Below are 11,328 nucleotides of genomic sequence, written 5' to 3' on the forward strand. Positions count from 1 at the left end.
CTCTCTCTCTCTCTCTCTCTCTCTTTCTGTTTTTATTCCGCATTTATGATCTGTCTCTTCCTCAACCTTTACTTTCTTCGTCTCATTTTTTTTCTTTATTTCTTTATCCAGTACTTTTTAGAGTATTTCGATTATTCAATTGTACGTATATATTCTTGACCTAATCCAACATCCTTACATGGAGCCAAAAATTCAGCGATTTTTATCTTTTCTATTTTTCACTGTTCATTGTAAATTGATGTATAGACGCTATATTACTCGATAGTTGATCACCTTTAGGTGAACAATTGACAAAAATTAATTTTCTGTGAATGGAGCAATTATGTATTTTTCAGTTAGTTTTAAAAAATCAATAATGATTTAAAAATGTGAAAATAAATGTGAATATAAATAAGCTTTAGTCAAAGTATAAAGCCATCACGAATAACGCTAAGGTTTTGCATTTAATGAAAAATAAAGTTAAAAAAAGTTAAAAAAAGTTTTATTAAAAATAGGTTTTTTTTTTTATTACAATTTTAATATTTTGTTAATTTTCCTTTTCCAAGAAAATATAATAAAATGAAGACGCTTTATAGCGTAACTCCGATATACATATGTATATACGCCGCACTTAACAAAAACTTAATTTATTAAATATTATTTATATGTGTTTAAAATAAACGAAAACTATACCAGTAAAAACTTTATACTACTATAAAAAAATGTTAGATATCCGAAATACTTATTTTTCATATTAAAAAAGAATTTTTTGAAACGCTTGCAGTTTTGTTGTGTATAAGGGTGAGATTACAGCTCATAAAAAATTTACAAATAATGTTTCTAAATAAGACGTAAAATGACACAGTAACTTATGAAATATGTTTACAAAGTTTTATTAAGGAATAAAAATGATAAATATGTATATGGAGTAATACATATTATACATATATTTCATGTAATGTATTTATTGCATTTAGTGCACTGCAGCATTGACAAAGACTAATGTTTTTTTTTTAAGAATAAAATGTTATATTTCTTTTTAATAACATTTTTAACCCTTCAAATACGCTTTAAACAGTATTATAAAAAAATATATTTAAAACATATTACACACAAACATCGATTAAGCATTGTTAAAACTGTTTAAACATGTTTAAAATATGCTTTTTTACCAATTCTGGTGCATTGCATCCAATCTGCGCACTTTATATAATATGTTTTAGGCAGAAATTTCATCTGCTAAAAATCCCGAACAGATACATAGAATATACAAGACATCAAGCTGAAAGAATATAAGAGCTAAGAACTCATATTTTTTTACTATCCCTTTACATTTATCACTTACGTATCACTAAATAACTATTTAGCCTTTTGCAATTTCTACAATAATCATTTTGTGTTGATTATGATATATGATTGCATTATTTATCACAGTGACGAATCGATTCAACTCATAGTAATTTTATTAATATTAACAGTAGAAAACTGAACTCATAGCACAATACTAATATAACATAAAGACATAATAAAGTGATTTGCGTGAGCACTCCACTTGTTCTATTTTTCCTAACTTCTGTGGCGTAAATATCGGAGTTATCTTATATATGGCCAAGGTTGTATATATCAGTCAATTGTGAAATTATATCACACATATATCTGATGAATATATTTCAATCTGTTTTCTCTAAAACGTTGTACTAAAAAGTCTTTTTATTTTTAAATTATTTGCTCACTGCTTCTTTAATTTATCACAAATCATGCTTTATTCTTGTATCGTGTCAAAATAAAAGATAATGTACCTAATTTATTAAAATGTACGATCACATGAAGGGCAAACGTACACAATCGTCAAAAACATTAGAGTTCTAAAGTTCTAAAGTTACTTAGATAATTCGGTCGTTTTTGTAATCACTACAGTAGACTTTCTGCAACAATAGCGGCTTTTGGCACTCGTATCGTACGTTACTTTTATGTCGGGACACGGTTGCACGTGTCCTGGAAGTTTCACGAAGCACCCTTTTAGCCAAGACTTCTTTTTCGTCCTTCACACAGCGACGCTTTCACATGAACAAACACCTTGCGACGAAACTTTGCTATTATTCGCGTGTCTTTGCGACACAAATGTGAGAGCTCATGAACGTTAATTCTGTGAAGCCGCCATTACCTAGGGACGGCAGATTCTCGCGTTATATTTTATTTTGATTTTCCCTCGCGCGCAAAAGCTTCCCTGTTCTCCTTGCCGTTGTTTTCTTTCATTACAATGAATCGAGAAGAACTTTTACTTTTTCTAATTCCTAGTATTATTATGAATTACACTTATCCGTTAAGTTGAGGCACTATAATACGTGTACACGACGCATTTTTATTTATCTCAATTCGTGAGCTTTTTAGCTAATATTTTTTAATGTATTATCAGGATATTTCTTTTTAGTAACAAAATAGATAAAATTATAATTAAGTTACATGCAGTTAATCTGCTTACATTCGATCTTTAATGAACAATGCTATCTATTTCTATGCTAATCTATTTCTATGCTACAGTCTTGGCATTATAAGAACAAAGAGGGTAACCTCCAATTTATTAATTTTCCTGGGAAAGGCGATAGTAACAAAATTAAAGAAAAATATTAAAATTGTCATAAGAATAAATACTATTTTAAAATTATTTTTAATTTACATTTCGTCAATTTACGGGGATGTCGGACGATTTGGGTTTGTCGCGCCATTCCGAATGTATTCTGAATGTATGATCAAAGGCTATATGCAATGACATAATGACAATAACGACTTACGTTTGAGAGATCGAGGTTTTGCCTGCTTCCTCCTGGACATATCACCGCACTGGCACGCACTTACGAACGTGGACGGGAACACGGGGAATCAATAGTCGCTCCTTGCTGGCATGTCCACAACCGCACTCGTCGAGAACTCGACTTTTGACAGCAACTTTACCTGTACGCGACGTACTTCTCGCCGTGGGCGATTTTATTCAGGAAGAACGCCCGCGATTGAGCGTGATCGCGCGCGCGAAACTCAATTCGGGGGGACACGCCGTGAAGTCAACTTCGAAGATTAGCGCGCGCCGGCGGGAATCGGAGCGAGTGATACCACGTGGTCTTGCGGTGCACGAAAGGCGTATTAACAGACACGCGCCTCGCACACAGACCCGCGGCGACAGCCGCGCTCGGAGGACGCGCGACGAATGACATGGATGCGTCGCGTCTGCGGAGAACCACTGGCGCCGAGCATTACGCAAGCGTGGAATCAGCGCAACTGTCCTGCGCGCGCGATACTCGTCACACGCTTTTTTTTAATTTCTTTCAGATTTTTGACGATGGAAAAAGTAAACGATATACGACCGGAGAAAATACTTTTCTATACGATTTTTCTGTGCGACTTTCTCATAGATTCGTAGACGTTTGTTGCAGTGTAGAATTTTCCTTCTCGCTTTCGCCAAATTCAAACATATATTTCACTTTAAATACAAAAATGTAGACTAATTTAGTTGTAGAAAAATACTCTTATTAATTGAGTCGGTATCACTGATATATATGTAAGCTAGGAAACTGTTATGAAGAGATTATTTCAATAATATTAATTAAATATTTGTTACACTCGAATTGCAAGCCCCATCACGAACGCGTCTGCATCCTTCCGCGCTACAGAAATGAAGAAAACATACGTTTTCTAGAAACGAGCAAAACCGTTTTATTTGTTACACATACACAGCGGAAGAATGCGCGATCAACATGAAGATGTGAAAACGGTCCAGTTCATCAACTGGTCATCTCGATGACCCGCTCTTCAACTTTAATACATCGATCACTCATCTCAATTTGCTCGGAAACAGCACAACACGCGGACATCAACACTATGCGGGCATAATAGGGTAAAGTCCGCTTATTATTATAGGTTTTCAATATGAGATAGCAGGATTTCTGCTAAACTAATAAGCGCATATAGTGGTTTTATTATGAACATGTTATACTCACAGAGTGAAACATATATTTATAGTAAATGACTCATTATTATTGTAGATCATGCATGTAGTAGTTGTGAAAAAAGATTTTTGAATGTCGAATTTTATTGAGGTCAGTTTTCAAACCTTGTTTTATTATATAATAAATAAATATACTTGGTAATAAAGTCTGCATGCAGTGATAGAGTAAAGTATTAATAGGAAAATGCCAGATATGATGATGAATTTTTGAATTGTAAAAATTAGATTGGAAGATTTTCTTACAACTACGATCACTTATAACTATATGATATACGTTTACGCAATTGTAGGTCAGGTTTTAAATCTATTCTACAACTATTTACAACTATGCTTACGCAATTGTAGAATGGGCTTATGATATTTTAAAAATGTCACGTAAACATCTCTCTTTCTGATCTGACAGTTCCAAAAAATGTTCTTATAAATTTGAAGACGTCTTTATTATGATGTCTGTCTTATAAGACGTTTTAATATTCCTTGGGAGAGCTTCGTAATTTTGCTTTTCTTCATGACATGTGCTGAGTTATTTAATTTCTGGACTTTTAAGCTTCTCCATACAGTTTCCTGCTTTAGCCCAGACTTTCAATGAATTTTTAAGCCTTAAGCTGTAAGAAATGGACGAATAACAATCAATTATTCTCCTCATATTCGACTGTAATTGATCAATTTCTTATGACTTAAGGCTTAAAACACCTATTGTAGATCCCTTTATTATAGCCTATTGCAACGAAATACCAAGCGTCTTTCTGAGATCGATCCATATATTCTGCTCCAACCGAAGAATTTTCTCGTTCTTCCTCTGAAAGCACAGGATCCCCTTTCAGATACTTTTTTTCCGAAAGATGGTCAGTCTTCCAAATGTAAAATTTGGAATGTATTAAGAGGATGCTGGCATGGCCACAAATATTGTCGAGACATTATTATTACAGATAAAAATATCGATAAAAATTCTTCGAATTTACTGAACGGAATAACAAATCCTTTTACAGGATTAAAGTAAACGCGCAAGTTAGACGTGCAAAAAACACATTAGAGGAGATGCTGGACTTTTTATAATAAAATTGAAAGAAAAAATTTGAAACTTACCCTTTTTAACTTGTAGAGTTGTCGCTTGTTGTAGGTGTTTCTTAAACAAAAGATCGTTCGTAATTTTGTCTCAACAAAGACAATCGTAATACCTGCGGTGTATTAAATATATTATATATGTGTAATATCTGGTGTATTATTAATGTATTATTATATATATGCACAAACAATACTCAGTTTACAGAACTAAGATTGAAAACTTAAAAAAAAAGATCGATCTACAAATTACGTATATGTGAATGCTAAGTGAAGATTTAGAATGATAAATAAAATAGATAGTAATATTGTGTCTCTAGCATGAGTAGGTGTTCGATCTTGCAAGAGATGACATTGCAATATGTTATATAAAGACAGATCCTAATATATTTGAGTAGAGAGAAATCTGAGTATGAACGTCCTGATTCATTTTGTGTGTCATATTTCGTAGGATAATATCCACGTCTTTGTAGTTCTTGGTAGTTCTTTTCTATACTATTACGTGGGTTAAACAAGGACAAACAATCAACTTTAATTATTCGTTCCTGTCTAACCCACGACCCACGTAATAGTATGGAAAAGAACCACAAAAACGTGGATATTACCTTATGAGATTTCATACACGAAAAAGGCCGGGAACGTCCACTCACTGGCTTCTCTGATGGGAGTATTTTTGTGGTAATTCACCGGGAACTTTTATTCCGTCAGTGCTAAGACGTGCAATTGTCTGATCTATTGTATGCATGACATTTCGTCATTCATTGATGCTATCATCACACGTAAGCTGATCAGTTCTTTCGTTTTTCATCGACTGTTCTGTATAGGTTAGGATAAGTTCAACACGTAATTAGTTAATATACATGTATCAAAGCGACAAAGAGAAAAAGACATAATTATGTCTTAATAACTTTCATTAAGGTGTCAATTTTCTTGTTTACTTCTCTCTAAATTTTGTCATGACTAAAATTCTTTAGTAGCTGAATTGATGCATACTCATGTATGCTTGTATATGTTAAAAAATAAAATATAGATATATTTGAAATTTGGTGAAAGTGAGACAAAAAATTTTAATATGCTTTTATATAACAATTTAGAACAGATGTGAAAACAGGCTTCTTGTTGTAGAAAATGTTGGCGTTTGAGCGCATACCTGATCAAATCGGATACTTGGTATTAACTGAGGATGGTGCTGTATTAACAGTAAGAAACAGTTTCTATGATACTTTTCTTTTCTTTGTAATAACAAATAGAAACTTTTGTATTTGTGTTGCAGTCTGGAGGAGATTTAGAAAATGATGAAAGAGTGGCAAATATTATCAGCAGTTTGGTAACATTGACGAATAAAGTTGATCCTAAGGCATTTCCGTTGCATGATCCTTTTGAAAAAATCTCGATCAAATATAAGGATCATTGCTATGTTGTGTGCCTATCTAATAAGAAGATTTACGTAGTGAAGAGAAAGCTGCCATCTCCAACTACAGCAATTGTTGAACAGCAATCTATTGTCGATGTTTAGTTATAATAATAAACCTCCATAATAAATATCCACAAAACAATAAATCTACTCTTTGTAAACTTTGATATCTAACACAAATTTAATTTCTTTGATCATTGCAAGAGATCTATTCATTGTTAGGTATCTTTAAAAATATATGTACTTTAAGAATAAAATCAGTGCAATGTGTAGTTTTAAGAAATATTGACTGCATTCAACGGAAAAAGCAGCTTTGTAATTGTAAATTTTTTAAATAATTGGTTTATATCATATATTTAGAGAGGAACTAATAATTACACATTTAGAACTAGAAATTAGCTTTATTATACATATATATGCTATACTATAATATAGCTAAGAACTAATTTGATTTATATATTCAAATCCACTAAGGAGCTATAGGAGCAAGAATTAATGATACTGAAGAATCATAGAACAGTTGCAAAGATGCTTTTTCTATTGAACGTTGTCAATACATGTTTCCGTTATATGTATGATAGCTTCTTTCGACTTTTCAAATAAAATATTCTTCCAATATGTAACTTGAAAATTATAGCTATGATATAAGCCTCAAAATATATTTATCAAAATATTTTTTTAGTAATTTGTTATATACAGTGTTGTACTTTACTCTTAATTTTAATTAATGCATCTATTGAAACAGATTAATTTTCGTAGTCTGTTATATTTACAAATATATATTATATATCATATATACACTTCGAGATAGGTATGTAAAATACTAAGTATCACTATCAGTACTGGAACTGTCGTAATTGACCAGAGATATATTCGAGCTACTAGTTTTGGAGATAGTAGCATTATTCGTTATTTTCTGTATTTTTGGTGATTCCTGACTTTGTATTTTTAATCGGTCGTTCGAAGAAGATATCTTTTTTTTATTTTTGGATCGTACAATTGAAACTAACCGTTTCAATTTTGTACCTCCTTTCCTTGCATCTAAAAAAAAAAAACAGCATTTATAAAAGCATAAATATGTAACAAGACAATGCATTTTACAAATTAAGTGCTAAATAAATACCTTTCTTATGAGTAAGTAATTTTGCTAGTTTGATGTCATCTTCATGTTCGTTTACCAAATTAATATCCAATCCAGTCTTTTTTAGTAATGCATGATCTTCTGCTTGCTTCTTCTGAAGTTCCTTTTTCTTGTCCTATAATATAAAACGTATAAGTCACTCAGTAAAAATTCAAATTAACTAGTAATTTTTTGTTCAAACTGCTTGATATTTTATCTATATAAAAGAACATAATATAAAATAATTTATATTATACATGGATACATAATGATGACATATGATGCAATATTGATACAGAAAACTTTCATAATAACTTTTGCAATTTTTTAAACCATTATGAAATACATGTATTTAACAAATATATTAAACGCGAACAAAAATACTGTCAATGGTGATACTATCCATGCAACATGATTAGAGTAACACGGAACTTGTTAACAAAATTAAATAATACTTAATTTATAAAAACTGTTTTAAAATTATTTATATATTATTTTTTAAAATATTTGCGCATTGTTTACCGCCCGATTTTTCAATTGCTCTGTATATATCAGTTATTTTGTTTTTAAAATTAAATATATATATACTTTGTGAAACGATTACAAAAATTAATTTCATAACTGTACCCGAAATAAAGCTCTCACTGCGCAATTTGAGCTGTAATCATCTTTCCAAATACTCTCATTTAAGATTATTGCATCTTCCAGTACTGAATTTCGAGATTTTGCTACTTTCTTATCTTCCATGCCATGCTCCAACTTGTACATTGCATCATCATACAATCTGCACGAGACTTCTTTCGTTTCAGGTACTACTTGCTCATTTTGTTTAGGATCCCATCGATTTTCTTGACGTCTCGCACCACTCACTATGACATAATCCAGATTCTAAAAAGACAATAGAAATATTAGCAAATATTTCAAAAACAATAATTTATTTGCATCAACAATTGTATAATTCTAACTTACTGCAGGATCAGTTTTTATTTCAAAATGATTGTCACAGAGATGACACTTCATGCGAAATTCATACAGCGGAGTGCTATAGTACATTCCAATCTTCTTTTTCTCCGCATTATATCTAACACCCATGCCGATATGATTCCCACATCCATTGCACCATATATTGTAGGGCATCTCAAATCGTATGATTAAAATACCCATGTGTAGTTTGCGGGCCCGCTCACGCAATGCATGAGTACCTAAGAACTTATTAAGACCACCGGCACGGGGATCATAATCTGGTGGATAGTATAAATTTGTTCCCTTTCGTTCTCCCATTGTGCTATAATTTATTTCAACAAAAAATCAATTAGAAAGATAAACATCTAGCAACATTGATTATAAATAACTATGTATATTGAGTAATAATTAGCATTAAAAAAATTTTTTTTCTTATGACTACAATTTGTATAATTTCCTTCAAAAGTGATATAAAATTATAACTTTTTATAACTGTAATTTATTATTATGAATGACTGAATGAGTTAGGTATAAAGATTATCAATAATTCAAAATTAATTAAAAATAAATTAAACTTCACAATTCTCATTTGTTAAATAGCATTTGTATCATACTTGACGTTTCAACGAGATCATAACATTTTCTACAAGATGTATAATCAAGAGTAAGTAAGGATGTTCTATTCAAAAAAACCACTGTGACCTTAATCTGACATTGGTAACGCCATCCAAGGTCAAACTGATAAAAGTAGATAGATCTTTTTAAAACGTGTAACACTTTTGTTTGAAACATTTTTCCAACAAACCAACACTTTATGAAATTTTGATACGTACTGTATGTATATTTTGAGTTAAGTTACTTTTGATTACTTATTCCTAAATCTGTCATAATTTTATAAGATATTAAAATCATAACAACTCAAAAAGGATGGTTTTCTAAAGATTGTAAAATGTAAATGATAATAATAACATTTAATCATATTTACGATACTTTATTTTGATATTATTTGATTAGTTTAATAACTTAAATTAATAATTTTCTATTAATTAGAGATTAATAATTATCTTTCAAATTAGAAAAATTAATAATCTTTTGTTTAAAATAATTTTTACCTTTTTCTAAAAAAATCTAATTTTTTAAATTATATAATTTTGAAATGAGAAATGTACACTACCTATCTGTACAATATAATAAATATTACAATAAACGTTTCATTATACCTTGATTCCTTTTTAAAGCTTAATAAAAAATAAAATAACTGGAGTTTCCAAATAATCTCTCTCTCTCCTCTCTCTTTCTTTCACTATTTCCCTCTCTCTGACAAGTATGTCTATTCCAATAGACTCCTCTGACGTTGATGTTTTTCAGTAAGATAGGTTAGAATACGATTAAACTTTTCAAAGCTTGAGAAGAAATATTTGAAGAGCTTCAGTGGTTTCAGAAACGATCTATCTCGTCAGATATATGTAGACTCTTGTGTTGTTGTTTATTAAATGACCACATAGTATATATATGACCGTGTATGACGTCTTTCAACAAAATAGGTTAGCAAATAATGCGATATTTATATCGACTAATATCATTCGACATCGACATTGGTCGCGTTCAGCAGTGATGCCAGATGTGGCTCCCACTCGCGTAAGCGCGATCAACTGCTGCGGAACGGATCCGTGAGCGCTCGCTGCTATTGGATGATCTAAAAGAATACACCAATAATAGCGAACGCTACGGATCCGCTCCGCTCGGCACAGTCAAGGTTGATTTACACTGGCCGTAAACTGTTAACTTATGCCGTAATCTGTAAAAATTAACCAATCACAGTCGAATGAGAGAAACCTTCAGGCGAGAAACACACTCTTTTGCATAACGCATAATGCTAAGTGCATAAGAAAATTAACCAATCTGAATCCCTCCCTTCCTTCCACTTTACGGAAAAGAAGAACTTTGATTGGCTGATTCTCTTATGCACTATACGTTATGTAAAAGATTGTGTCTGAGCTCTTACATATTTGAGAGAGATATCGAAAGATGTAGAGAATAAAGGCATTAGTACATAAAAAAAACTAAAAACGGCTTAAGCCGTGGCACACAAAGAACTTAAGTTGATGATGGACTCGCCTGTATTATCGATAAAACTATATACATTAGCATAAATATTAAAATCGTGGGAAAGGTATTTTTATCCTGCGAAATTATGAAGAAATTAGGAATGAAAACGTCAAACACGCTAGTGTTTTATCGGTAAGGGTTGGATTTTACTGGCTGTAATCTATTAACTTATGCCGTAATCTTGACAAATGCCGTAAAAATTGACCAATTATAATCGATTATTCCCCTCTCATTCGACTGTGATTGGTCAATTTATACAGATTACGGCATAAATTAACAGATTACGGCCAGTATAAATCAACCCTAATACAAGCGGCTCTAACTTCCCCTTAAAGGTTGCCGCACACACCATATATAACAGTAATTATAAGATATACCGTAAGAATAAGCCAATCACAGTCGAGAATTCATTGGAACTATTAATTCTGATTGGCTGACTCTTACGATATGTTTTATTAATACTTTTACGGAAGGTGTGTGTGTGTACGGGCATCCTAAGAGTAATGATTTTCTTTGTAGGGTTAAAAACAACTACGGTGTATTAATTAGAATGCCATGATGAAACAGTACACAGTGATTATAAAAAATTGCTTTACGATTACTAATTTTTTGACTTAAGAATAAATGAAATTATTAGAAGGGTTAAATTTTCATAAACATTTGTCAGTCCATTGATTACAC

At 31.5% G+C, this 11,328-nt stretch overlaps 3 protein-coding genes across 6 annotated transcripts in view; 1 reads left to right on the forward strand and 2 right to left on the reverse strand.

Moving 5' to 3' along the window:
• The window catches only part of L (zinc finger protein Lobe), a 138,746-nt gene extending 135,935 nt beyond the window's left edge, over nucleotides 1-2,811 (reverse strand). Inside the window, exon 1 of the mRNA XM_018544378.1 lies at nucleotides 2,772-2,811. Coding sequence (XP_018399880.1) covers nucleotides 2,772-2,811 — 40 coding nt within the window. The remainder of the gene's footprint in view (nucleotides 1-2,771) is intronic.
• Nucleotides 2,812-5,671: 2,860 nt separating this feature from the next.
• Nucleotides 5,672-6,624, forward strand: Lamtor4 (Late endosomal/lysosomal adaptor, MAPK and MTOR activator 4). Of its 4 annotated transcripts, none has more exons than XM_018544455.1 (3): nucleotides 5,672-5,820; nucleotides 6,167-6,241; nucleotides 6,315-6,624. In XM_018544455.1, exons 1-3 carry the CDS (start codon nucleotides 5,785-5,787, stop codon nucleotides 6,555-6,557), a joined length of 354 nt encoding a protein of 117 aa, XP_018399957.1. In that variant the 5' UTR covers nucleotides 5,672-5,784; the 3' UTR covers nucleotides 6,558-6,624. The 4 variants fall into 4 exon arrangements, with proteins under 4 accessions (XP_018399957.1, XP_018399975.1, XP_018399965.1 ...); XM_018544473.1 differs by having other exon boundaries at nucleotides 5,797-5,865; XM_018544463.1 differs by lacking the exon at nucleotides 5,672-5,820 and adding an exon at nucleotides 5,853-5,959.
• A 537-nt stretch (nucleotides 6,625-7,161) lies between these two features.
• On the reverse strand, nucleotides 7,162-9,785 carry LOC108777526 (coiled-coil domain-containing protein 130 homolog). The gene is made up of 5 exons (XM_018544444.1): nucleotides 9,759-9,785; nucleotides 8,545-8,860; nucleotides 8,203-8,463; nucleotides 7,579-7,711; nucleotides 7,162-7,496 (listed from the first exon to the last, which is right to left on the reverse strand). The coding sequence occupies exons 2-5, from the start codon at nucleotides 8,854-8,856 to the stop codon at nucleotides 7,279-7,281; spliced, it is 924 nt and encodes a 307-aa protein (XP_018399946.1). The 5' UTR covers nucleotides 8,857-8,860; nucleotides 9,759-9,785; the 3' UTR covers nucleotides 7,162-7,278.
• Between the last annotated feature and the right edge of the window lie 1,543 nt (nucleotides 9,786-11,328).

This window comes from Cyphomyrmex costatus, unplaced genomic scaffold (genome assembly GCF_001594065.2).
Source record: "Cyphomyrmex costatus isolate MS0001 unplaced genomic scaffold, Ccosl1.0 scaffold115, whole genome shotgun sequence".
NCBI lineage: Eukaryota > Metazoa > Arthropoda > Insecta > Hymenoptera > Formicidae > Cyphomyrmex > Cyphomyrmex costatus.

What these genes read in the sequence shown, in the direction of transcription:
- LOC108777526 (XM_018544444.1), bottom strand. Translation starts at nt 8,856, where the DNA reads ATGGGAGAACGAAAGGGAACAAATTTATACTATCCACCAGATTATGAT. An exon ending in AAATAAAAACTGATCCTGCA is followed by an intron (nt 8,464 to 8,544) that starts GTAAGTTAGAAT and finishes TTGTCTTTTTAG; the next exon opens with AATCTGGATTATGTCATAGT. An exon ending in ATTACTTACTCATAAGAAAG is followed by an intron (nt 7,497 to 7,578) that starts GTATTTATTTAG and finishes TTTTTTTTTTAG; the next exon opens with ATGCAAGGAAAGGAGGTACA.
- Lamtor4 (XM_018544455.1), top strand. Translation starts at nt 5,785, where the DNA reads ATGACATTTCGTCATTCATTGATGCTATCATCACAC. An exon ending in CATTGATGCTATCATCACAC is followed by an intron (nt 5,821 to 6,166) that starts GTAAGCTGATCA and finishes TTCTTGTTGTAG; the next exon opens with AAAATGTTGGCGTTTGAGCG. An exon ending in AGGATGGTGCTGTATTAACA is followed by an intron (nt 6,242 to 6,314) that starts GTAAGAAACAGT and finishes TTTGTGTTGCAG; the next exon opens with TCTGGAGGAGATTTAGAAAA.